Source organism: Eleutherodactylus coqui, chromosome 2 (assembly GCF_035609145.1).
Source record: "Eleutherodactylus coqui strain aEleCoq1 chromosome 2, aEleCoq1.hap1, whole genome shotgun sequence".
NCBI classification, from domain to species: domain Eukaryota; kingdom Metazoa; phylum Chordata; class Amphibia; order Anura; family Eleutherodactylidae; genus Eleutherodactylus; species Eleutherodactylus coqui.
In genome coordinates this window covers 172,667,570-172,695,548 of record NC_089838.1, presented here as the reverse complement: position 1 = coordinate 172,695,548, position 27,979 = coordinate 172,667,570, and the positions used below count along the sequence as shown (strand labels likewise).

Sequence of the window (27,979 nt, the reverse complement as noted above, 5' to 3'; positions counted from 1 at the left end):
GATGACACTAAAGTCAATAGTAAAATATAAAATACACTACATATACAGTGTTAAGGCATTTTTGATGTCTGTGGGTTTTTTTTTTTAAAACGTAGCTTGCTATGAGCATGATGTTTGTCCAATAGACGTCTCTATAAGTTCTCAAAAAATGCCAGGAAATTAGTAGGCAGATTTCATTAGCAATGTAGCTGAATAGGTGGTGGAATCAACGTCTCTAGGAATATTAGAAGGCACTACTGCAAGACAGAAGACTAAATATTATATCAATCTACCATAAAACACATAAGTACATTTATTTCACTAAATAAATTAATTTATTGACCACTGGAAATTCGATATTTATCATTAATTAGTTTTTTTCCCCCTTTTAATAGTTTTATACCTCCTATGACACCAGACGTCAGTCTCTTTTCAGAAATGATTGGCTCAGCATTTTCAATAGGTATAGTGGCCTATGCTGTGGCCGTTTCTGTGGGAAAGGTGTATGCCACCAAACACAACTATGCTATCAACGGCAATCAGGTATGTGTCTTCTATAGACTGTACATTGTAAATTGCATCATGCCATAGTACGACCATGTGTGGATATCACATACTGTGTCCAAATGTCACACTCAAGGTAAAGCAAAATGTGTAGATTTGCTTATTGTTGTAAATATATAGCTTTTTTAAAGGGGGTTTCCAGGCATTTACTACTGATTGGTGATTTGCCCTATGGGATCACCACCAAGCAATGAGCGAATCATTCAGCCTGCTGCCAGTGTAGCTGTACATTTGCACTGGGGTTGGAGCTGGAAGTGTAGTAGAAGGCTTCTTGACCACTGAAATCAATGAGATATACCTTCTATTACACTTCCAGCTCCAACCCTAATGCAGACGTCTGGCTCTGCGACACTGACAGTGGGCTGGAGGTTCAGCTGATTGTTCGGGATCCCGAGTGGCGGACCCCCACTGATGAACTACCGTGAAGATAGGTCATCAATACCCAATGCTCAGAAAACCCCTTTAACCTATTCCTTCAGTAAGTCACACATTTAAGGGATTACAAAAAAGTCAGACCACTATAGTGTATACTGATGAAACCTCTATATACAATTTGCAGGGATGTAAGAACTAAGATATTCATGTAGAAGTCAAGCCCCAGCGCTATCATTTTATAACATAACTATGTGCTGAATAAGGTTTCTTATGTTTACAGGAATTTATTGCCTTTGGGGTCAGCAACATTTTTAGTGGGGCATTTTCTTGTTTTTGTGCCACTACTGCCTTGTCCCGTACGGCTATTCAGGAAAGCACAGGCGGACGGACTCAGGTTAGTTGGATCTTTGTTTTGAAGGCAGTTATTGGGCTTTTGAATGCTATTCTCATTCTGAATAATATGCATTTATATAATATAACAACCTCTTGTGTTGCAGATAGCTGGGCTCATTTCCGCCTTGATTGTGTTAATTGCTATAGTAGCACTTGGTAGACTCCTTGAACCATTGCAAAAGGTAAGTAACTACGGAACTTGGATTTTAATAAGGAACTTTATATTTTTTCCCCTTTATTTTTGTATGCTGACAATTCTGTTTTTCTTTCAGACACACAATAATATTTGAAATCTGTAATCTAAAACGAATCTAAGGCTGCCTGTCCACAGGCAATAGTTCATTGCGTTACTCGCGACGATAATCCGTCTGCGGGTAACGAAGTGAACGCTTTCCATAGCATTGCTATGGAAAGTGCAGCCCTGATGTCCACCAGTGGAGAATCATAGCGATTTTCCGCTCGCAGGATTCAAATCGCGGCATGCTGCGATTTGCCACGATTCTCCGCTGTGAGCCTATCTGTCAGATAGGCTTACTGCAGAGAACTGACAGCTCTCCTCCCTGCTCCCCCACGGCGGAATATATTGCTAGCAATATTCTGTTACGGCCGTGGACAGGGGGCCTAATAATTAAATAAAATGCATATTCCAGTAAATAACCACAATTTAAAGATGTCAATGCAAGGACGTAATGACCTAATGCATAAAGATATTTTAAAAGTGGTTGCCTGGAAATACCCAGAGCAAAATACATGGTATTCTGTAAAGTCCAAAATACTGAGACTACTGCTAATACCAGTGTACTGATATTACTAATAGAATCTGTATATTACTGGTATATTGTGAAGGAAGGATATTTTGTTAGGTGATATAGTAAGTAGGAGCAAAGTGTTCTGGCTTTGGAGCCATTAGTTGATAGTCCCTGACTAAAGTGAGCAAGATAGCTACTGACTCAAATGGAAGAAACAACCATATTTATTCGCCAATGATAGTTACACACTATAAAATAAGATGTCATAGGGCAGTGATTCCTTGGAACCCAGTCAGGGGTTCTCCAAAAGGCAGCAGCAAGACACATACATTTTACAGTAGCAGAGAAAACTGTGTTCACCATGCTCAGATATTTTTGTTATGGTGGCAGACAGAACATGTAACTAATGTCATCTACAATATAAAATGCCTTACCCACTCCTACACCTTGCTTCTTTGAGGGGAAAATGGTTATATGTTTTCCTGGTAGCACAAATACCTTCTATGGGATCCCCCATAGCAATAAAGTTGGCAATCAATTGCACAGTTTCCCCAAATGAAATTTCATCTTTTTCTTCATGATCAGTGCAAGATAATCTGGGACTAGTAAAACAGAATAACCATTAAAGGGGTTGTCCCGCGCCGAAACGTTTTTTTTTTTTTTTTTTAACCCCCCCCCCCCGTTCGGCGCGAGACAACCCCGATGCAGGGGTTAAAAAAACAACCCGCACAGCGCTTACCTGAATCCCGGCGGTCCGGCGTCTTCATACTTACCTGCTGAAGATGGCCGCCGGGATCCTCTGTCTCCGTGGACCGCAGGGCTTCTGTGCGGTCCATTGCCGATTCCAGCCTCCTGATTGGCTGGAATCGGCACGTGACGGGGCGGAGCTACACGGAGCCCCATTCAGAAAAGAAGAAGACCCGGACTGCGCAAGCGCGGCTAACTTGGCCATCGGAGGGCGAAAATTAGTCGGCTCCATGGGAACGAGGACGCCAGCAACGGAGCAGGTAAGTATAAAACTTTTTATAACTTCTGTATGGCTCATAATTAATGCACAATGTACATTACAAAGTGCATTAATATGGCCATACAGAAGTGTATAGACCCACTTGCTGCCGCGGGACAACTTAAGGCTAGGGCTACATGACGTGATTTGCAAGTAACCACAACTGCAACCCCTGATCATGAAAAAATCAACTTTACTGGATTTTGCGATCTGCAGGTCAAAGTCACAGCTACTTGTGAGTCACAATGCATTAACTTCTGTTAGATTAGAAGATTGCGGGACTGTTAGTGGTCTTGACAATTTGAAACACCCCTTTTATGGTCATTTTCATTTTTTTTCCACATGAGATTACAGTTTAATGCTTGGTACACACACAATACTTTCAAGAATACTAAACAAAAACATTGTTGCATAACAATGTCATATACTTATAAGCAATGCAGTATATTTGGAGAATTACCCAACTTTTGCTGAGTCTGGGAGGGTAATGTTTCTCTTTGTGGAGAGCACCACAAGGGTGTAGGGAGTCTTCTATAGTCTATAGAATGCTTTCTGGGAAAGCCATGGCTTTTTCCCAGGAAGTATTGCATCCATCACTTATTGGCATCAACTTTTTATGCAGAGTAATTCTAGCTATAAGTAGCAATATTTGTAAAATACAAGATAGCCATTCACTTAAAGGAAACTTAATTTTTTTTAAACGATCCATTATATTATAGTGGTAAATCCCTAGCATATTTTAAAGCAATTATGATAACTCATAAGGCTTACATGTAAAATGATGGTCACCAATATGGAAATGTACTCTTAACAAAGGGTTACCATCACAAAGTAATTGCTTCTTATGACAATATACCAATTTGTAAGTTAGTGTCTAATAATGAAAGTTTATATTTATAAGAACATTGAAAAGCAAATGTATTTGTCTTATTACAGTCAGTACTGGCGGCCATTGTCATAGCAAATCTTAAAGGGATGTTTTGGCAAGTTTTTGATATACCTCGTTTATGGAAACAGAACAAGTGGGACTCTGTAAGTATTTAACACAATTTTTTGAAGCCAAAGACATAATGTAGCATGGGTTCCTTTCTCCCTCTTCTATACTGCAGAAAGTTATAGCAGCTTGGCTGATGTAACCTAACCCAAGCAGCAGCGCTGTTAGAGGGGACAAAGGAGGAAACAGGAGGGAGGGCAGAGAGTGGCTCAAACAGAAGTGGGCTCTGATCACTACCAACATTGGCTGCAAAGGGCACGTAAGCGTTTTAACTCCACAACAGAGTAATGAAACAAGGTGGCCAAGTCTGATAAATCATGTTTTCTTATAAACCATGTGGACAGCTTGATGCACGTGTCACTTACCTGAAGAAGAGATGGCACCAAGATTCACTATGGCAGGAAGGCAAGCTCGCAGAGATAGTTTGGCAATGTTCTGCTATAAACCTTGGGTCCTGGCATTCATGGGGATGTTGCTTTGACATGTACCACTAACCTAAACATTGTTGGTGCACACTTCATGGCAATAGTATTCTCTAATGTAATAGGCCTTTTTTGCAGCAGGATGTACCATGTCACACTGCAAAAATTGTTCAGCGTCCCAAGGACACAGATTAAATTGACGATGATGGTTAGCCTTGGAACCCAGCACTGGTCGACAGATTGCTGATCCCTGTTTTAAGGAGTATTAGAGTCATAACAAGTAATGGCATATCATTGGATATGCTGTCACTAGCTGATCAGTGGAAGGCCAACTGTTAGGCCCTCATAGACTGCTAGAATGAAAGGACCACAGTGCTGCAACTCAGTGCCACAGAAAATGTGGTCAGACCCCCATCAAACAGCAAGTGACAGTATATTCTAATGATATTTCTTGACTCACTACAGCTGAAATAACTTTAAGCACTAGGGAGTTTACAGCGCAGATCAGGGATTTCACTGTGCAAATGACATCGAAATTGAAGAACAAGGCAAAAGAAAAACATTCTCACTGTGCATGGGCATCTGTATTTCTGAGTAGGGTCCGGTGGGTGTTATGGCTCATCTTTCTCTTGTTTGAAGCATTCTAATGTGCTATTCTGTATAACTTTATAAATTGGTAGATAGTAGGTTACTAAGGCAACAGTATAACAGAGGGTTTTTGTTTATCTTTAGGTAATCTGGGTGTTTACATGTCTTGCATCCATTATATTAGGACTTGACCTGGGATTGTTAGCCGGTTTAATATTTGGATTACTAACCGTTGTTCTACGAGTGCAGTTGTAAGTACTTATTTTTTAAGCATGCTAAATACATTCATTGTAAAAAAACATCAAGCACCTAGGAGAAGTTGTTGGAAGTGAAACGTCCATTCAGCTTTTCACATTGCAGTAATGCACCTCTCTCAAGCACTGTTGACTGGGCGAAATTTCTTTGATTGCATTGTAGAGACTAATGGTCAATAAGCTCTACACAAGCTGAAAAAGAGGTCACTACACACAAGTAGTCTCTGAGAGCCTTTTTATAGGCCAAGGGGGGAACCACTTTTAGGGCATCAGGTGGCAAAACCGTTCATCTAATCACACCACAACCCTAATCTTTTGCATATGTGCCTGAGATGTAACTGCAAGCTGAGTTTTGCAGCAAAACAACTCCTGTGCGCTTGATTTTTTTTCTGACAAAGGCCACCTGCAGACGAGCGGGTCGGATCCGGCAGCGAGAATTCTCGCCGCGGGACCCGACCCGAGAGCCTGCAGGGACGAGCGCGTACTCACCCGCGCCTGGCGGCCCCGACTCTTTCATGTGCCGGCTGCGGCGCAGCCGGCGCATGCGCAGACCGGAGCCGGCGGCCAGGTGAGTGTGTGCCCCGCACAAAAATAGGACATGCCGCGGTTTGTTTGCCGCGCGAAATCTCGCGCGGCAAACAAACCACGGCAGTCTGCATAGGAGTGCGTATTGTAATGCACTCCTATGCAAACTTTCAGTGGCGGAAATCCCGCGGGAAATACCGCCGCGGGATTTCCGCCCGTGTGCAGGCGGCCAAACAGTGTAGATTATATATGTTTAGAAATAAAGCAATGGATGTTGGAGATACAATATGGATTCTTATATACAAGGCCTTTGGTATTATGAGCAGTTTCATATTTACTGGAATTGTTTCCTTAAACGTTGGGATCAGCAGCATTGAGAGGCCATCACTACTTCCCCATACTATTACTTAATTCTTTCTGCTCGTAAAGAATGCGATTTTGTTATATTACTGTATATTACACACTAATTGAGTATATATGTGAATTGCTGATAAAGTATAGTAGAAGAGTGAATTTCTAAAAGTGTATAATATATTAGTGAATGGCTAATCAAGCAAACTCTGATGTTACAGATAATTCCACCTATGGAGCCTTAGGGTGCGGGCAGACGAGCGCATAAACGGCGCGTTTTTGCGACCAAACGTATATACGTGACCATCTGAGGCAATGGTTTCGAATGTATTCGTTCACATGGGCGATTTTATGGCGCGTAAAAACGGAAATTCGAAAAAAAACGGAACATATGCGACCGAAATACGCGCCAACGCATATTCGATCGCTGAAAAGACCGTTTGCAAAGTAGGAACAAACGAAAATACGCTTTCTAGTGCTGGTCGTGATTGGTGAAAAACGATCGCTCGGGCGATTATACGTTGCGCTCGTGCGAACGTAAATACGCCTACGCTCGTCTGCCCGCACCCTAACTCTGTTTTATGACAAAGTGTTGTTGTTAGTACTATACCAAAAAGTCACTGCATTACTACCCTCTTAAAAATATACTTAATTCAAGTACATACAGAGAACTAATATTGCTCCTGACAGTCACCTATTATAAGGGATGGTGTAGGAATCTATCCTGCCAGAGTATACCCCGGGTCCCATTGACTATATCAATTCTTTTTGGATTTCTGGAGGACTATACCTATAGTACATGACCTTTGCCAGAAGGTCCAACTAATTGTGAGTTGTCTATTATTACCTGCTTATAGGTATGTATGCAGCCTATATGATATATTTTTATACCTTTATGCCATTATTGACAAATAACATTGAATTATGATTCAGTGTTATTTATGCACTTGTTTTGCGTTGGGTATTTTCATAATCATAATAAAGTGTAGTTTTAGGGGCATAGTAATGCATTGACTTTTTGATATTTTGCCTGTGTTAGAACATCAGTGTTTATGCAGGGATTGGATAATTACTATACAAATAGCTTTTTTTCATACATTTTTCTTTTAGCCCCTCATGCGGTGAACTTGGAAATGTTCCTGGAACAGAAATCTACAAGGAAGTTAAAAAATACAAAACTGTAAGTAAAACTGTAAACAATATGATTATTTTGGGAATTTTATATACTTGCAAAAGCTGTTTCTAGTAAAGCCAAAGTAATAATATAGATATTTTACATATGGTACTATACCATCTTATGCCATATAAGAGGGGTGCCTGAATATTTACCCTTTAGGAGCTCCAATAATGGTTAGTTGGAGCCTGATTTATGTGTGAGCAGAAATGATCACATCTGTTGCATGACAGGCAGAATCCAAGATTTTCTCACTGAATCTCGCAGTTTTTTCAATGTGATGGAGTACTTAGGAGCCAATTGGAAGGTCCTTAATTCTCATGTGACCCATGATGCATAACTATCAGAGCTTGTAGTTCATAACAGGGGCATAGCTAAAGTTCAGGGGCCTCGATGCAAAAGTTAAGCTATGTCCTTCCCTAATCTGGTACCTGTTCCCATACTTAGGCCGTGCTCCATACAACTGCAACACAAATTTACATACATGATTTAGCCACTTGACATAAGCTTTTCTAACATGTCTCATACATTAAAAAACAACATGTGGTATTTAAAAATCACAAACGTTTTTAAGAAATTGCACACACTATTAAAAACCACGCGTGGATTTAAAAAAATGTAAAACACGTATGGTGGTCACTAAGGGGTTAAACAATACATGCAGTTTTTCTTTTAAACTGAATGCATGTTTTAGATGCGTTTTTTTATGGTGTGTAAAGTGTACAGTCATATACAGTATATACCCAGGTTATATCAGCATGGTCTATATCACTATATACAGGAAATGTATAACTTATACCAGCTGTACATATATCATATACAGGAGATATCCAGGTTATACCAGCACTGTCCATATCACTAAATACAAGGAGATGTCTAACTTATACCATCTGTACATATATAATTATATATAGGATATACCCAGGTTATACCAGCATGGTCCAAATCATTATATACAGGGAAATGTATAATTTACACTAGCTGTACAAAAATAAATATATACAGGAGATACCCAGGTTATACAAGCATGGTCCATATCACTACATGCAGGGAAATATATGTAGAACTCCTGTACATATAGTGATATCGACCATGCTGGTATACCCTGTATATCTCCATGAAATGACTTTTTTGTGTTGAAAAATTTCTTTATAGTGCTGGTCACTAGGGGTCTTGCTTCATTCTAATTTGATGCCCATCTCTAGTAACAGAGATAACAAGACAGAGAACACTAGGTGGATAATGGTGATGACTAGAGATGAGCGAACGTACTCGTCCGAGCTTGATATTCGTGCGAATATTAGCGTGTTCGGGATGCTCGTTACTCGTAACGAGTACCACGCGGTGTTCCGGTTACTTTCAGTTTCCTCTCTGAGACGTTAGCGCGCTTTTCTGGCCAATTGAAAGACAGGGAAGGCATTACAACTTCCCCCTGTGACGTTCAAGCCCTATACCACCCCCCTGCTGTGAGTGGCTGGGGCGATCAGATGTCACCCGAGTATAAAAGTCGTCCCCTCCCGCGGCTCGCCACACATGCCTTGTGAGTTAGCTGAGGGACAGTGGTATCGTGCTGGAGCTGCTGTAGGGAGAGCATTAGGAGTTAGTGTAGGCTTCAAGAACCCCAACGGTCCTTCTCAGGGCCACATCTAATAGTGTGCAGTACTGTGTTAGCACTGTATTTATTTATTTTTTTTCAAAATTGGATCTGCAGAGCATTGCGCCCTGCAATAGGGACAGAAGTGGTGGTTAGGCAGGGAGAGTGTTAGCAGTGAGTGTAGGCTTCAAGAACCCCAACGGTCCTTTCTAGGGCCACATCTATCCGTGTGCAGTACTGTCCAGGCTGCTGTTAGCAGTGTTGCATATTTTATTTTTTTTCTCAAAACCGGCTGTGCAGACCATTGCACCCGGCATTAATACTACAGGGATAGAATTGTGTAGGCAGGGCCAGAAGACATACATTATTCATTGAATAGACGCAGTGTGGCTTGTCCTTTGAAAAACAAGGGAAAAAATTCTATTTCGCCTGCCTCTGACAGTCCTCAGGGCTCTGGGTACGTGTGTGCTGCGTGCAGAACGTTAAAAAAAAATCAGACGCAGCCAGCTACGTTTTACTGCAGGCTTGCGCCAATTTTTTTCCTGCATGGGAAATCCCTGATCTGCTGGAGCCAATAACTTTGCATCACTGCAGTTCTCTGACACATTTGCAGGGCCACAACACAGTTATTAAACTTAGTAGTATTCATTGAATAGACGCAGTGTGGCTTGTCCTTTGAAAAACAAGGGAAAAAATTCTATTTCGCCTGCCTCTGACAGTCCTCAGGGCTCTGGGTACGTGTGTGCTGCGTGCAGAACGTTAAAAAAAATCAGACGCAGCCAGCTACGTTTTACTGCAGGCTTGCGCCAATTTTTTTCCTGCATGGGAAATCCCTGATCTGCTGGAGCCAATAACTTTGCATCACTGCAGTTCTCTGACACATTTCCAGGGCCACAACACAGTTATTAAACTTAGTAGTATTCATTGAATACACGCAGTGTGGCTTGTCCTTTGAAAAACAAGGGAAAAAATTGTATTTTGGCTGCAGGCTTGCGCCACTTTCTTTCCTGCCTGGGAAATCAAATCACTGGTAATACACCATGCTGAGGGGTAGGGGTAGGCCTATAGGACGTGGACGCGGGCGAGGACGCGGAGGCCCAAGTCAGGGTGTGGGCACAGGCCGAGCCAGTGTGGTGGCCAGGGGTAGAGGCAGGGCCAGACCGAATAATCCACCAACTGTTTCCCAAAGCGCCCCCTCGCGCCATGCCACCCTGCACAGGTCAAGGTGCTCTACGGTGTGGCAGTTTTTCACAGAGACGCCTGACGACCGACGAACAGTGGTGTGCAACCTTTGTCGCGCCAAGATCAGCTGGGGAGGCACCACCAACAGCATGCGCAGGCATATGATGGCCAAGCACCCCACAAGGTGGGACGATGCCCGTTCACCGCCTCCGGTTTGCACCACTGCCTCTCCCCCTGTGCCCCAACCTGCCACTGAGATCCAACCCCCCTCTGAGGACACAGGCACTACCGTCTCCTGGCCTGCACCCACACCCTCACCTCCGCTGTCCTCGGCCCCATCCAGCAATGTCTCTCAGCGTAGCGTCCAGACGTCGCTAGCGCCACAGTTTGAGCGCAAGCGCAAGTACGACGCCACGCACCCGCACGCTCAAGCGTTAAACGTGCACATTGCAAAATTGATCAGCCTAGAGATGCTGCCGTATAGGCTTGTGGAAACGGAGGCTTTCAAAAGCATGATGGCGGCGGCGGCCCCGCGCTACTCAGTTCCCAGTCGCCACTACTTTTCCCGATGTGCCGTCCCAGGCCTGCACGACCACGTCTCCCGCAACATTGTACGCGCCCTCACCAACGCGGTTACTGCCAAGGTCCACTTAACAACAGACACGTGGACAAGCACAGGCGGGCAGGGCCACTATATCTCCCTGACGGCACATTGGGTGAATTTAGTCGAGGCTGGGACAGAGTCAGAGCCTGGGACCGGTCACGTCCTACCCACCCCCAGAATTGCGGGCCACAGCTCGGTGGTGGTATCTGCGGCGGTGTATGCTTCCTCCACTAAAGCACCTTCCTCCTCCTCCTCCTCCAACGCAACCTCTGTCTCGCAATCAAGATGTGTCAGCAGCACGTCGCCAGCAGTCGGTGTAACGCGGCGTGGCAGCACAGCGGTGGGCAAGCGTCAGCAGGCCGTGCTGAAACTACTCAGCTTAGGAGAGAAGAGGCACACGGCCCACGAACTGCTGCAGGGTCTGACAGAGCAGACCGACCGCTGGCTTGCGCCGCTGAGCCTCCAACCGGGCATGGTCGTGTGTGACAACGGCCGTAAGCTGGTGGCGGCTCTGCAGCTCGGCAGCCTCACGCACATGCCATGCCTGGCCCATGTGTTTAATTTGGTGGTTCAGCGCTTTCTGAAAAGCTACCCCCACTTGTCATACCTGCTCGGAAAGGTGCGCCAGCTCTGCGCACATTTCCGCAAATCCCACACGCACGCTGCCACCCTGCGGACACTGCAACATCGGTTTAATCTGCCAGTGCAACGACTGCTGTGCGACGTGCCCACACAGTGAAACTCTACGCTCCACATGTTGGCCAGACTCTATGAGCAGCGTAGAGCTATAGTGGAATACCAACTCCAACTTGCGCGGCGCAGTGTGAGTCAGCCTCCTCAATTACTTACAGAAGAGTGGCCCTGGTTGGCAGACATCTGCCAGGTCCTTGGAAAATTTGAGGAGTCTACCCAGGTGATGAGCGGCGATGCTGCAATCATTAGCGTCACCCTTCCTCTGCTATGCATCTTGAGAAGTTCCCTGCAAAGCATAAAGGCAGACGCTTTGCGCTCGGAAACAGAGCCGGGGGAAGACAGTATGTCGCTGGATAGTCAGAGCACCCTCCTGTCTATATCTCAGCGCGTTCAGGAGGAGGAGGAGGAGCATGAGGAGGATGAGGAGGAGGGGGAAGAGACAGCTTGGCCCACTGCTGACGGTACCCATGCTGCTTGCCTGTCATCCTTTCAGCGTGTATGGGCTGAGGAGGAGGAAGAGGAGGAGGATCCTGAAAGTGATCTTCCTAGTGAAGACAGCCATGTGTTGCGTACAGGTACCCTGGCACACATGGCTGACTTCATGTTAGGATGCCTTTCTCGTGACCCTCGCGTTACACGCATTCTGGCCACTACGGATTACTGGGTGTACACACTGCTCGACCCACGGTATAAGGAGAGCCTTTGCACTCTCATTCCCGAAGAGGAAAGGGGTTCGAGAATGATGCAATACCACAGGGCGCTGGTGGACAAACTGATGGTAAACTTCCCATCCGACAGCGCTAGTGGCAGAAGGCGCAGTTCCGAGGGCCAGGTAGCAGGGGAGGCGCAGAGATCATGCAGCATGTACAGCGCAGGCAGGGGAACATTCTCCAAGGCCTTTGCCAGCTTTATGGCTCCCAGCAAGACTGTGTCACCGCTCCCCAGTCACGGCTGAGTCGGCGGGAGCACTGTAAAAGGATGGTGAGGGAGTACGTAGCCGATCGCACGACCGTCCTCCGTGACGCCTCTGCCCCCTACAACTACTGGGTGTCGAAGCTGGACACGTGGCCTGAACTCGCGCTGTATGCCCTGGAGGTGCTTGCTTGTCCTGCGGCTAGCGTCTTGTCAGAGAGTGTGTTTAGTGTGGCTGGGGGAATCATCACGGATAAGCGTACCCACCTGTCAACCGACAGTGCCGACAGGCTTACACTCATCAAGATGAACAAAGCCTGGATTTCCCCAGACTTCTCTTCTGCACCAGCGGACAGCAGCTATACCTAAGCAATACGTATTATGCACCCGCGGATGGAAGCATCGTTCTCTCTCACCATCCAAAACGGGGACATTTCTGCTTCATCAATCTGTGTATAATATTCCTCCTCCTCCTCCTCCTGCTCCTCCTCCTGAAACCTCACGTAATCACGCCGAACGGGCAATTTTTCTTAGGGCCACAAGGCTCACTCATATAATTTTTCTAAACAATTTTTATACGTTTCAATGCTCTTAAAAGCGTTGAAACTTTAACTTGAACCAATTTTTCGTTAAACTGGGCTGCCTCCAGGCCTAGTTACCACTTAAGCCACATTAACCAAAGCGATTAATAGGTTTCACCTGCCCTCTTGGTTGGGCATGGGCAATTATTCTGAGGTACATTAGTACTGTTGGTACACCAATTTTTGTGGGCCCTCGCCTACAGTGTAATCCAATTAATTTTTTGCCCACCTGCATTACAGCTGACGTTACATCAGCTGTGTTGGGCACTGCAATGGGATATATTTATGTACCGCCGGTGGGTTCCAGGGAGCCACCCATGCCGTGGGTCCACACGGAGTTGTAACTACATGTGTCCACTTCTAAAGAGCCCCAGTCTGACTGGGGCATGCAGTGTGGGCCGAAGCCCACTTGCATTAAACATGACATTACCTCAGCTGTGATGGGCAATGCAATGGGATATATTTATGTACCGCCGGTGGCTTCCTGGCACCCACCCATGCTGTGGGTCCACACGGAGTTGTAACTGCATGTGTCCACTTGTAAAGAACCCCAGTCTGACTGGGGCATGCAGTGTGGGCCGAAGCCCACCTGCATTAAGCACGACATTACTACCTCAGCTGTGTTGGGCAATGCAATGGGATATTTTTGTGTATCGCCGGTGGGTTCCAGGGAGCCACCCTTGCTGTAGGTGCACACGGAGTTTAACCTACATGTGTCCACTTGTAAAGAACCCCAGTCTGACTGGGGCATGCAGTGTGGGCCGAAGCCCACCTGCATTAAGCACGACATTACTACCTCAGCTGTGTTGGGCAATGCAATGGGATATTTCTATGTACCGCCGGTGGCTTCCTGGCACCCACCCATGCTGTGGGTCCACAGGGAATTATAAATGCATCTGTTTCCACTTGTAAAGAACCCCAGTCTGACTGGGGCATGCAGTGTGGGCCGAAGCCCACCTGCATTAAGCACGACATTACTACCTCAGCTGTGTTGGGCAATGCAATGGGATATTTTTGTGTATCGCCGGTGGGTTCCAGGGAGCCACCCATGCTGTAGGTGCACACGGAGTTTAACCTACATGTGTCCACTTGTAAAGAACCCCAGTCTGACTGGGGCATGCAGTGTGGGCCGAAGCCCACCTGCATTAAGCACGACATTACTACCTCAGCTGTGTTCGGCAATGCAATGGGATATTTCTATGTACCGCCGGTGGCTTCCTGGCACCCACCCATGCTGTGGGTCCACAGGGAATTATAAATGCATCTGTTTCCACTTGTAAAGAACCCCAGTCTGACTGGGGCATGCAGTGTGGGCCGAAGCCCACCTGCATTAAGCATGACATTACTACCTCAGCTGTGTTGGGCAATGCAATGGGATATTTTTGTGTATCGCCGGTGGGTTCCAGGGAGCCACCCATGCTGTCGGTCGACAGGGACTTCACAATAGGGAGTTGTACCTGCCTGTGTCTATGAATTAAAAAGCCCGGTCTGACTGGGGCATGCAGAGACACCTTGACAGAATGAATAGTGTGTGGCACATAGGTTCCCCATTGCTATGCCCACGTGTGCAGCTCCTGATGGCGGTGGCACAGGATTCTATTTCTCATTGCTTCTGTACAGCATTGTGGGCTATCGCCCCGCCCCTTTTAAAGAGGGTCGCTGCCTAGCCGTGCCAACCCTCTGCAGTGTGTGCCTGCGGTTCCTCCTCATGGCAGACGCACTTCTAAATAGACATGAGGGTGGTGTGGCATGAGGGCAGCTGAAGGCTGCGCAGGGACACTTTGGTGTGCGCTGTGGGGGGGAGGGGGGGCGGTTGGGCAGCATGTAACCCAGGAGAAGTGGCAGTGGAGTGTCATGCAGGCAGTGATTGTGCTTTGTTGGAGGTAGTGTGGTGCTTAGCAAAGGTATGCCATGCTAATGAGGGCTTTTCAGAAGTAAAAGTTGTTGGGAGGGGGGGGGGGCCCACTCTTGCCGCTATTGTGGCTTAATAGTGGGACCTGTGAACTTGAGATGCAGCCCAACATGTAGCCCCTCGCCTGCCCTATCCGTTGCTGTGTCGTTCCCATCACTTTCTTGAATTGCCCAGATTTTCACACAAGGAAACCTTAGCGAGCATCGGCGAAATACAAAAATGCTCGGGTCGACCATTGACTTCAATGGGGTTCGTTACTCGAAACGAACCCTCGAGCATCGCGAAAAGTTCGTCCCGAGTAACGAGCACCCGAGCATTTTGGTGCTCGCTCATCTCTAGTGATGACTCATCCTGCTCATAGAAGTGTATACAGAGTGGAGGAGAGAAGCAGAGACCTACTTTATTTATTCGCATTTACATTGCTTGGTTCTTCTTTAGGCCTTCCTCACACAGATGTTTTTGTACTGCATTTAGCACTGCTTTTTCAGCGTAGCGCTAAATACTGTACAAAGCTCCCATTCATTACAGTGGGGCTGTTCAACAAAGCGTCAAATCACTGCGCTTTGACAGTGATGCATGTTCTATCTTTGGCAGTTTTTAACCCTGCGTTGCCCATTGAAATGAATGGGCAGCAGTTTCAGCGCTGCTGAAAACACGACACGACTTTGTACAGCATTTTAGGCAGCGCTAAACGCCCTGGCTGTGATTGCTGCATCCAGCATTGCCTGTGATTGGCTGAGCCGGCTGTCACTCAGCCAACTCAGCCAATCAGAGCAATCTCTTGCTGGAGGCGGGGGCTTCCAACCCCGTCATTAGCAAAAGATTCTCTGTCGGCTTGACAAGTGCTCGAAGCTGGCCTGGAACTACAGAGAACGCCGTCAGGGACCCTGACAGAACCTACTAGGTGAGTATGGATTTTTTTTTTCAGCATCCTTGACTGCGTTTTCAGCTGTACTAAAAATGCAACCAAGACGCTGCCATAACGCATGTCAGTGATGCTGAAACCGGGCTGAAACAGTAGTAAACGTAGCGCTGAGTTACTGCAAATGCCTGTGTGAAGGAGGCCTTAGTGTTCTCCCTGATTATGATATTTCTCTGCAGCTATTTCAGTGTTCCACAGAGAGCAGAATCTAATGTTTTTATGTGAGCAGTATATAGAACACAGCACAACAATAGACTACTCCCACCAGCTCAGAGAAAACTAAAAATCAGACATACAGCTTGCTGAGGGGAAAAAATGGGAATAAATTCAAGTTACAAATCATATAATGGCCAGATATATTGTTATTCCTCATGTATACACACAGCAGCAGATTCTGAAAAGTTATCTTACATATTTCACTTTCTCTGCAGGTTGTGGAAGCAGAAGGAGTTAAAATTGTGCGGTTTAATAGCGGTATTTTCTATGGTAATATTGATGGACTGAAAAGTGGCATTAAATCAATTGTGAGTGCTTTTACATTAGTATTTCTCTCTTTGCATGATTTCATGATTTTAATAACACTACTGTCTACTATGTGGTCTGTAAATATATTATGTCTGTTTGATCATAGGTTGGGTTTGATGCTGTCAGAATTTTCAATAAACGGACCAAAGCATTGAGGAAAATAAATAAACTAATTAAGAAAGGACAACTAAGAGCAACTAAGGTAATGGCTTGTCTCAAAAAATGTTTATTGTTGTTATCACATAGATATCGGATAAACATACTAAATAAGAATATTAGAAATCACTAAAGAGTTCCTTCACCATGTAAAACTGGGAAACTGAGTGCTAAACAGGACATGAACAAATCACTGAGGCAAAAAGACCTTCACAGAAAACAACTCCCTAAGGGTGCATTCACACGAACGTATATTGGCTCGGTTTTCACACCGAGCCGATATACGTTGTCCTCGTGTGCAGAGGGGGGAGAATGGAAGAGCCAGAAGCAGGAACTGAGGCTCCCGCCCCCTCTCTGCCTCCTCTCCGCCCCTCTGCACTATTTGCAATGAGAGGAGGCAGGACGGGGTCGGGGCTAAGGTCTGGGAATTAGCCCCGCCCCCGTCCCGCCTCTCCCCATTGCAAATAGTGCAGAGGGGCGGAGAGGAGGCAGAGACGGGGCGGGAGCACAGTTCCTGGCCCTGGCTCTTCCATCCTCCCCCCTCTGCACACGAGGACAACGTATATCGGCTCGGCGTGAAAACCGAGCCGATATACGTTCGTGTGAATGCACCCTAAAATCCAATTGATTAAAGATTCTTAAAAGGCAGGGGCTACAAAACAAACAAGACAAAAATGAATGCATCCAAAATACACATCAATAAGGATCAATGATAGGTCACATCTAGATAGTTCCTTTATCCTAGGTTGCATTCAAAAAAATCAGTTTCAAAATAAATGCTCATTATTACATAGACAAACCTTGGCATCCAGCCTGGTAGCTTATAAAGCCCCAGGCCAACAATAAAGTGCAAGATCTCGTATAAATGACAGTCAAGTCAATTCACTCCCAATGGGAGTGAAAGTCCCAAGTGTGGGAGAAAACGGACTTAAATAAGACATCTACATTTATTGAAGACGCATCCAGCTCACAGCAACAGGATAGTAATAATCCCAGAGCAAAAAGTATCTTCAAAAATATTATGATGTGTCTAATGTAGATGTAATAGTTAATGGCCCAAATAAAAGTTATTTATCACTCCAAAACTATTATATCTCCTGAAAGTACTTTCTAAGTTGACGGAATTCTTTATTGGTTCAAAACATATAAAACAATTTTTCTCAGTGTATTTTAATGGCTCAGCTCAACGCGTTTCACTAGGGGATTCCTAGATCATCAAGAGCATAATAGCTATACGAGGATGTTCCTAGATAATCAGGAACATAGTATCTATGAAACTTAACAGGACATGGAACTTCAAGGGGACTTCTAATATTTTTCATTCATCTACGTATTTAAATATATTTAGCAAATAACTACAAAATACTTGATATAGTATGCAAACATATTAATCAATGATGTTTAGTGTGTCAGTTAGAGCAGAACGTACTATCACTGTGGAGTCACTTAACTATGAAATTCAGCAAACATTTACTTCCCCTTATTTGCTCTGACTGCCTTGTAAGCCAACTTTGCTACCCATTTTGTTTGTAACATTGGAAGTTTCATCAGTAAGTACCATATTGGCACATAGCAGCCTCCATTGTTGGTGTAACTGAAAGCGTTACAATCACATTTTTGTAAGCAGGGTACTTTAACTATAGATAAAGGTACCATTATTTGTCATATATATTTATTCCTTATCTCCATCGTATAAAATACCCACTCTATCTACCCTAGGGACAGTGGGACTTATTTAACCCAATAATCATTATTTTCGTCTTTAGAATGGTATCATCAGTGATGTGGGTACAGATAATGAAGGGTTTGAGCCCGATGATGATATTGAAGACCCAGAAAAAGAATGGAGCACAGAAGTGAAAGAAGTTGAGGTTCAAGTAGACTGGAATTCAGAGCTGCCAATTAAAGTGGCTGTTCCTAAAGTCAGCATTCACAGCATTATTTTTGATTTTGGACAAATAACTTTCCTGGATGTGGTGGCTGTAAGGTCATTAAAAGTGGTAAGCAAAATTCAGATTTCCTGGGAGACATAGTTTAAAAGGAATATAACATTCACAGCCTGTTTAACATACACCGCCCCACTTACTTAATGATACTTCATGAATGCAGAGCTCCTGTTGAATACTGGCATGCATGCATGCCTCTAAATCACCTTCTCACTAATTATATATATATATAATGCACACACTTTTTGCCAATAAAAATGAAGCACCTAGAATTAGTTGTTGTGTTGCTGCAAAACTCGACATGCAGTTACACCTCAGGCAGAAATGCAAATGATTGTAGTTGTAGCGGTTTTTGATGAACTGTCTTGCCAATCAAGGCACTAAAAGTGGTTCCACCCTTGGCCTATAAAAAGGCTCTCAAGGGCTACTTGTGAGTAGTGGACCTCTTTTTCTGCTTATGTAGAGATTGTTGATGACTAGACATGCCTCTATGACACAATCAAGGAGATATTGCCCAGTTAACAGAGTCTGAGGGGTGTCACAGGAGCCTCCACAACATTGCTTCACTTCCGTGGCCTGCTCGGTTGCCAGACTTATTGCAAATAGGACATGTATGGGATGCCAACGTCAACTGCCTACAAGTTTGCATGATCTAGAGGCTCAGTTACAGCAAATGTGGACTGATATGCCGCAGGATACCATACTGAACCTGTATGCCTCTATGCCCACCCATGTCACATCTTGCATCCAAGCTAGAGGCGGTCCAACAAGGTACTATAGCCTCCATTCAAGTGTTCCGTTTTCAGCAATTAATTATCCTTCTGCTCTGATATTGTAATCACTTACTTGCATCAACATTACAATCACACAGAGGAAGTTTCATTCCACTCTGACAACTCCTTCTAGGTGCTTGATTTTTTTTTTTACGAGTGTGTAAATATTCATGTCATCTGACTAACTTAGCATTCTAATAACATTATTTTACTAATCTCCGTTTGTCACCTCAGTTTCTAAGCCGCCTCTCGATTTTTCAGATTTATAAAGAATTCAGGAGGATTGATGTAGATGTCTACATTGCAGCATGTGATGGTAAAAAACAATATTACTCTTTTATATTGTATTTTATTACAGCATTGGTCACTGTCACATATACTTTATAAAGAAGATGTAAAATGAGTATGTTTCTTCTTTTTACTTTTGACAGATCATGTGTATAAAAAAATGGAAGAATGTCTATTTTTTGATGACCAAATCAAGCCAGACATTGTCTTCTTAACTATTCATGATACAGTGTTATATATAGAGGAAAAGAGAAAGTTCAATGAAGGACATGATCCATTAATGGAGAAGGTAAATGAAATATGGCCTATATATTTCATTATCTATTGATATTAGAGGTTTTCAGTATTGTGTTTTGTGAGGACTAGTTAACAAGCTGCATTAGAAGCATGTTAAAAGGGTTGTCTGCTTGAGAAAACTATCTTCATATAACCATTAGGGAACTCCGAGTTAAAATACGGGGTCCACCGTTCAGAAACTGTTATCTCTTGGCTGGAATGGAAAGTGGCTGGAGGACCTGCTGTGTCCTGTGTTACACAGACAATCCATTGATTTAAATGGATATTGTGTAATGCTTCATTTTCCCTGTGTTGTTGCTGCAGGTAAATTAAAGCGGTATTCCAGCTAGTGGGTGAAATTTCAAGTTTTCATTCATCCACTGGATGGGTGAAGACTGATAGTTCAGTGGTAGTCCAGCCGCTGGTACCCCCCACTGATCCCTAGAACAGGGGACCCGCTTCCCCAGTCCTCCTCACATCCTGGTTTATTCTCCCATGGCAATGAACAAAGGGCAGGTTGCGTAAGCGCACTGCCACTCCATTAAGTATCAATGGGACTGCCAGAGTCAGCGGAGTACTGCGCTCGGCTGTAAACATGTTTTCATGTTAAAATAAAGATCATGTAAGGGTAAAATGGGATGATTCATGGTGGTTTCTAATGTATAGACCCCTCAAAGTTACTTCAGAAATAAACTGGTCCCTTAAAAAATAGGTTTTGGATATGATCTTCAAAATTAGAAAAGTTGCCTGCATAATAATAAGCTTTCTAACATCCCCCCCAAAATTTAAAGTATGCTTAAAAAATTATGCCAAAATAAAGTGGACATATAGTAGAAGTCATTTATTAACGTTTTCTGGTGCAGTATGTGAATGTGTCTTACAAGCAGAAAAATTGAAAGTTTTAAAATTGGGAATTTTTCAAAATGCTTTGAAAATGTAGGATTTAAAAAAAACAAACCAAAAGAGGTATTGTCCAAAATTTACCTATACAATCTTAAAATCATTTGGATAAAAAAAGGCATTCCAAATGTATTACCAGATAAAGTAATACATATCAGATTTGAAAAATAGAGCTTGGTCAGAAGCAGAGGCATAGCTAAAGGCTTATGGGCCCGGGTGCAAAAGTTTATCTTGGGGCCCCTTAACTTCACTTAACCCCTTAAAGGGGTTCTGACACGAAAAAAAAAAAATTTACTCACCTTGCCTGGCCAGGACCGATCGCCAGGCATGTCCCCTCCGTCAGGCATCTTCTTCGGTGGCTTTTAGAAGCAGAGCAGCTTCCTGCTCTGCTCCGTCCATCAGCCACTTCTGGGGTGAACGGACGGGCCGCCCACAGCAAGCACGTCACAAGCAGTGCTCGCTGTGGGCGGCCCGTCCGTCCTGGCTGAACTCCGAGATTCTGCGCGTGCGCAGTGGAGACGCGGCCCTTCCTGACTCCTGTCAGAGGGCACCTCTCCACTGCGCATACGCGGATTCCAGGAGGGGGGCGGCATGTCGGAGGAAGAAGAGGAGCCTGCTGGGAGATAACTCTGCTGCAGAACAACATCACAACATCAGGAACAAAGGTAAGTGTAAGATTTTTATGCTTTAGCAGCCATTGATCGTGGGTTCCCTGTGTCCATTAGGCAGACCAGGGAACAATGGCTGCTAAAGCATAAAAATCTGATTCGTGTCAGAACCCCTTTAATGCAGAGGCGTAACTTGAAGCTCCTGGGCCCCAATGCAAAACCTGTAATAGGCCCCCCAACTATAATGCTCTATGCATAGTATTGGGCTCCCTATATGGAGAAGAGAGGCCTTATGAGCCCCCTAAGGCTCCTGGGCCTGGGTGTGACCACATTCCCTATAGTGGTCAGGAAGACCAAAACTGGCTGCAGCTGGAAGGGGCTGTGTAGAAGAGAAGTGCCCAAAATACGTGTACAAAATTCATTATCTGATACAAAGGTTCTTTTTTTTTTAAAGATCTCACTAATGCAAGAATCAAAAGAACCCCTGGAATACACAGATATTGAGCCAACAAATCAGGAGCTGGACGCTCAAGAGGAGGTAAGAAAACATCTAAAAACATACATACATACCGTATAAATATACCTTGCATGCAAAAAGACTATTAACCCCTTAACGACCGGGCCATAGTGTTTTTACGTCCTGCAGCTGCAGGACGTGTATGGAGGGAGTAGCGGCGCTATCTCTCTTCATACAGTGCGGGCATCAGCTGTTTATTACAGCTGACACCCGCGGGCAATAGCCGCGCGCTCGGCCGATCGCGGCTATTAACCCTTTAAATGCCGCTGTCAATTCTGACAGCGGCATTTAAATCCCCCGAACGCTGTTTGGGGGTCCCGCACGGCCCCCCCGTGGTGAGATCGGGGGATCCGTGCAGGTGTCATGGCAGCCGGGGGCCTAATGAATGGCTCCAGGGCTGCCTTAGCAGACTGCCTATCAAGCCATCCACACAGGGTGGCTTGAAAGACTGCCTGTAAAAAAGCAGTATGACGTAATGCTGTAGCATTACGTCATACTGCAGGAGCGATCAAAGCATTGCATGTTAAAGTCCCCCAGGGGGACTTCAAAGTAATGTAAAAAAAGATCAATAAAGTTTTTTAAATTGTAAAAAAAAAAAAGTTATAAAAGTTTAAATCACCCCCCTTTTGCCATATGTATTATTAAAAAATCTAAATCATAAAATAAAAATATGTATTTGATATCGCCGCGTCCGTAAAAGTCCGATCTATCAAAGTAGTGCATTATTTTTTCTGCACGGTGAACGTCGTCCGAAAAAAAAAATAAAGAACGCCAGAAATACATTTTTTTAGTTACCCTGTCTCCCAGAAAAAACGCAATAAAAAGCGATCAAAAAGTCCTTTGTATTCCAAATTGATACTATCGGAAACTACAGGACATCCCGCAAAAAATGAGCCCTTGCTCACCTACGTCGATGGAAAAATAAAAAAGTTATCGCGCGCACAAAATGACCGCAGAAAATAATTGAAAAAAATTTAATATCTTTAAAAAAAATACAAGTACTACAGCAAAAACAATACTATATAAGTTTGGTATCGTAGCAATCATACTGACCCATAGAATAAAAATATCAGGTCGTTTTTGTTGCAGTTTGTGTGTCGTAGAAACAGGATGCACTGAAAGATGGTGGAATGTCGTTTTTTCCCCCATTTCTCTCCGCTAAGAATTTTTAAAAAGTTTTTCAGTACATTATATGGTACAATAAATAGTGCCATTGAAAAATACAACTCGTCCCGCAAAAAACAAGCCCTCATACAGCGACGTCGATGGATAAATAAAGGAGCTATGATTTTTTAAAAGGGAGTAGGAAAAAACAAAAATGGAAAAAAGCAAAAAAGCCCGGTCACTAAGGGGTTAATGAATGGAGCTATGTATATTCTCCAAACGAGCGTATGCAAGACCTACCAAGGTATTATAGATATTATATAATCGCATGTCATCAGAATAGTGCAAGTAAAACTTTTGTTCCCATTTGTGTACCTCTAATGCTAGGTAGAGTGCAGTAATTTCCAAATGCTCTGAATATAGTGTAAGGGTTCTGTTTGAACAATTAACTCCTAAATGACTGGCAGCCATAGCTAATGATTTCATATATAAATGAGTATACTGTAATATCCTGCTAAAGTGCTGGAAGTATATAGTACTTTGTTTCATTTCACCTAGCCTATTAATTGACTGATTGGCTTGTATTACTCCCCAGGCTCTCAGAAGACTTGCTTCATGAAGAATGCTACTGGAACCTCTAAATTGGGATTTGCAGCATTTGTTTTCCTTTGTATTGTTAAACAATTTGTTTCTTCATGTGTCCAGAACTTGTCAGTTTATGGCTAGTCCATATCTACAAACATTTACTAACTTCTCATAAGAGATGATGCAGTTTATGATTAACAAAGTGGAACTGAATAGTCTTAGATGTTTTATTCATCTAACAAACAAAGAATTAGTAGAGAGAATGTGTTGTTATATCATTGGTCTGTGAAGCCTCATGTCCACGGCACATGCGGCTTCCATGCAAGTAATCCCGCACAGAATCCAGCACTGCCCGCGGCCAGCGAGCCCTGCTTACTCGATTTCCCCGGCAGCATTGTCCACGTGGATCCCTCCACTTCTGGGTTCGCTGTACTACACTGGTGCCTTACGGCTTGCCGTCTGACATACAAAGTACAGTTGTTTTTCTTTCTAAATCTGTTGCTCTTACACGGATCTGTGGGACGTCCGCAGTGTCAGGTATGGGCAGACTGCGGATCAGACAGCTTCCATTGACTGTAATGGAAGCCGTCCGAGCGGGAACCGCACACAAATGAAGCATGCTGTGATTTGTTTTCTGGGCCAAAAAGGTCCACAAATCAAATCCACATGTTTTAATCCATTTGTGGACGTCCATTTATCTCTATGGGCAACTTGATTCTCGGATTCCGCAAATCAAATTTGCCCGTGGACATTGGGCCTTAGTAAGAATACACATACAAGGTTCTGTTCACATCACGTTTGGGATTTACACTTACTGTGTATGCCAGGAAGGTTCCCTGTGTACACACTAAGTGAATCCTACTAACTCCATGTGAACGGGGCCTTAGGCTCTGTTCATATCATTCTTGGGGTATATGTTGGAAGGATACATCAGGAGTATAGTCCCATTGGTATTCTGATGTACGTCACTGTGCAGCTATAACGTTGCAGCCATTGATCACAAAGGTAAAAATTGTGTTCCACACAGTATACATTTATTGTTGTGGCATACTTGTATAGAAAAATGAAATCTGTGGAACTTTTTTTTAAAGTAAAAAACACATACCACCCTGCTAAAGGCCAAAAGGACGAGATGTGAACAGAACCTAATTGTTGGTTTCTTTTTGACACATATTTAGTAGTTTAGCATCAATGGGATACAGTATAATAATACACACAGGTCACTACTTTGACAGTCTTTGTGGTTGTGGTCTCTAAACTATGGTTCTGTAGCACCATAGTACAACTGTCTGGTCATGTTGTGTTACCATTTTACAGTAGCTGGAAAGCCACAGATTGGAGACCATTATCCTTAATAGTCTACTGACTATGGTCAGTACTAGGGATCCTGCAGTAGTAAGTGCTGTTTGTCATTTCACTTTAAATCTGGAAATGTAGATGAAGAAATGGTCATATACTACAGGTGCTATACAAGATATTAGACTTTATATTATTTGGGTAGATGTGAAGGGCACTCTGCTTCCTGTAGACCATCTCCATTAATGCTCAACATACTGCAATCATGAGAGCAAAGATTAAAGAGAACCAGTCATGTTGAACATGCAGTTCAATCTGAAGTAGCATATTATTGAGCAGTGTGAGCTGAGTAGTTTGATATACAGATTTGTGGAACTCTATATACCTAGGAATGCAGAGGGCGGTCCTAATCAGTGATTGCCAGCTATCTCTATATGATGCTCTTGGTATTATTGTATCTTGACGCCACCGGAAGCTAGGGGTTTGACAGGAGGAACGCCCCTGTCACACCCCTAGCTCCCGATTGGGTCAAGCCTTGAAGGTCCTAGCAGTAGCGTGTGCATTGTTACTTGCCGGGCCTGCAGGCTTAGGGTGAAGGTTCGTTTTCCACTTAGCCTTAGATTAGGAGTTGTAAATGCTAGCATGTTACAGCTGGAACATGCCTGCATTTACAGTTAATAATTTTAAGGCCCATTTACACCAGCAGATGATCGCTCAAACTACAGTTTGAGTGACAGCTTGGAGCGATCATTTTGCATAAACTATTAAGTAACTACTCAGCTACCTAAGAGCAATTAAGTGTGCAAATAAAGCCTTAGCTGAAAGCAGTTAAAAGCCCGAGGGCTATTATCTGCATTCAGATCCTTTGTTCTCCAGTGGGAAACAATGCTATCAGCACTACCACTGGAGAACTGCTGATAAGGCTGAAAGACGATTTTTAGTTTGGACTGAATTTAATGATCAGCTAGCAGTGCACAAAAAGTGCATGATGGGCGCACATTTAGATGCAACGATTATCGCTAAAACGATCGCCGTTTAGTGATTTTTAGCGATCATCGGCTGGTGTAAATGGGCCTTAAAGGGGTTGTCCCGCGCCGAAACGGGTTTTTTTTTTTTCAACCCCCCCCCCGTTCGGCGCGAGACAACCCCCGATGCAGGGGTTAAAAAAGAACACCGGACAGCGCTTACCTGAATCCCCGCGCTCCGGTGACTTCTTACTTACCCGGTGAAGATGGCCGCCGGCATCTTCTTCCTTTGGTGGACCGCAGGGCTTCTGTGCGGTCCACTGCCGATTCCAGCCTCCTGATTGGCTGGAATCGGCACGTGACGGGGCGGAGCTACACGGAGCCCCATTGAGAAAAGCAGAAGACCCGGACTGCGCAAGCGCGTCTAATTTGGCCATTAGACGGCGAAAATTAGACGGCAACCATGGAGACGAGGACGCCAGCAACGGAGCAGGTAAGTGAATAACTTTTGATAACTTCTGTATGGCTCATAATTAATGCACAATGTACATTACAAAGTGCATTAATATGGCCATACAGAAGTGTATAGACCCACTTGCTGCCGCGGGACAACCCCTTTAAGGCTAAGAAGAAAAATTACCCGTATCCTAAACCTGCAGCCCTGGCTAAAAACAATGTACACACTGCAGGTCAGACTCTCAGCAGAGCTGCCATCCACCGTGTCTGTGCTCCGTCCCTGTGTGGAGCTTCCCGGGTGCTGGCTGTGTGTTGCGTCCCGGCCGCCAGCTCCTTGATGGCCGTTCCCCCGCTGACTGCTTCTGCACATATGCCGCCGGGGCTCCATCCCGGCCACTGGCTGTGTGTTGCATCCTGGCCGCCGGCTAGAAGCTCCCTCACGGACAGTCCCCGTGGAGTGCTTCTGCGCATGTGCCGCTGTGGCTCCGTCCCGGCCGCCATCTGTGTGTAGCGTCCTGGCCCCCGTCTGACAGCTTGCTCCAAGCGGTTCCCCCACTGACCGTGCGCTTGTGCCGCCGGCGACCCAGACGCTCCTAGTGCTGCAGTCTGCCACCGCTCACACTCTCTTCCCCTTGTGCTGTGGCCTTCCAGGACCTGCAGGCCAGCCAGTACTGCATCCAATCACAAACAAGGGAGTGTCACCCCTGTCAGTCTTGACTCCACCAGTACTTCCTGGCAGTTGGTCCAAGATGTCGTCTTTTCATGAGTTTGTCCAAGGAAAAACTTGTCCAAGCAGACAATTCGTCCAATCTCAATTTGTCCTATATATCACTATGTCCAAACAGGATTTTATCCACTTAGCTTTGGAAACGCAAAAGTGATTCAGAGACACTTGTTTTAACCCCTTAGTGACCAGGCCTGTTTACGCCTTAATGACCAGGCCAATTTCTTTTGGACAGTGATTTCATATAGACTGTCTATCTATAGATATGTTCTAGAGAAGAACAAACGTCACTTTTCTTAAGTATGGCATAAAGTATCAATGGCGAAATGTCAGTTATCTTACTTGACGAGAAAAGCATTGGACAAAATCTATAGATTGGACGAGATTCGGATTGGATGAAAAAAAATAGACAAAATGTCCTGAAAAATGTAAAAGGGCCATAGGCACTCTGAGTCTCATTTGGCGGCCTGACAGTTGGACCCCTACTCAGCAGAAACTGATGGTGTATCCTAACAATATGCTATCAATTCCTCTGGTGGTAACAGTACTATGAGCCCTATTTCATTTTACCTATGTGCAATAGAATAAGACAAAGCTTACTAAGGTAAAGTGGGTAAGAGTGATCAACTGCTCCAAACTTTTCACAAAAACTACTAAATATTTTCCTCTAAAATATTCTAATAGGAATCAAAAATGGCATTTCCAGTTTTGATATGTGTTGATCCTTAAACCTCCATTGTGTAGTGTATATTGTAGCTATAGTGAGTTACTTAATGTACAAATATATGTTATTGCTATGTTTTCTGGATTTAATAAAAAAAACTATTTTCTTTTATCTGAGGCCATTATTGCCATTATCTTGTTCTAGTCTATTATAGATTATAATACACAAATGCACACTGTAGCTCACTCTTGTAATGACAGCCTTTACCAATATTAATGACTGTCACATGGCTGTCATTTTACAGTGTCATCTATGGCATGACTATAAAACCAAAAAAATGAATGTGCTTCCTACCACAATGCCATACTAACATATTGAGAGTGCATGGACAGAAGTATTGCAGTATTTTGTACCAGCGATCA

At 44.2% G+C, this 27,979-nt stretch overlaps 1 protein-coding gene across 1 annotated transcript in view; it reads left to right on the top strand.

Moving 5' to 3' along the window:
* Positions 1-27,728, top strand: part of LOC136611937 (pendrin-like) — a 33,743-nt gene extending 6,015 nt beyond the window's left edge. Inside the window, exons 9-21 of the mRNA XM_066591925.1 lie at positions 375-522; positions 1,199-1,312; positions 1,416-1,493; positions 4,003-4,098; positions 5,215-5,321; positions 7,311-7,380; positions 16,206-16,298; positions 16,406-16,501; positions 18,222-18,455; positions 19,436-19,490; positions 19,606-19,751; positions 21,701-21,784; positions 23,463-27,728. Of these exons, the coding sequence (XP_066448022.1) occupies positions 375-522; positions 1,199-1,312; positions 1,416-1,493; positions 4,003-4,098; positions 5,215-5,321; positions 7,311-7,380; positions 16,206-16,298; positions 16,406-16,501; positions 18,222-18,455; positions 19,436-19,490; positions 19,606-19,751; positions 21,701-21,784; positions 23,463-23,486 (1,345 nt within the window). The 3' untranslated portion in view covers positions 23,487-27,728. The remainder of the gene's footprint in view (positions 1-374; positions 523-1,198; positions 1,313-1,415; positions 1,494-4,002; positions 4,099-5,214; positions 5,322-7,310; positions 7,381-16,205; positions 16,299-16,405; positions 16,502-18,221; positions 18,456-19,435; positions 19,491-19,605; positions 19,752-21,700; positions 21,785-23,462) is intronic.
* Positions 27,729-27,979: the final 251 nt, after the last annotated feature.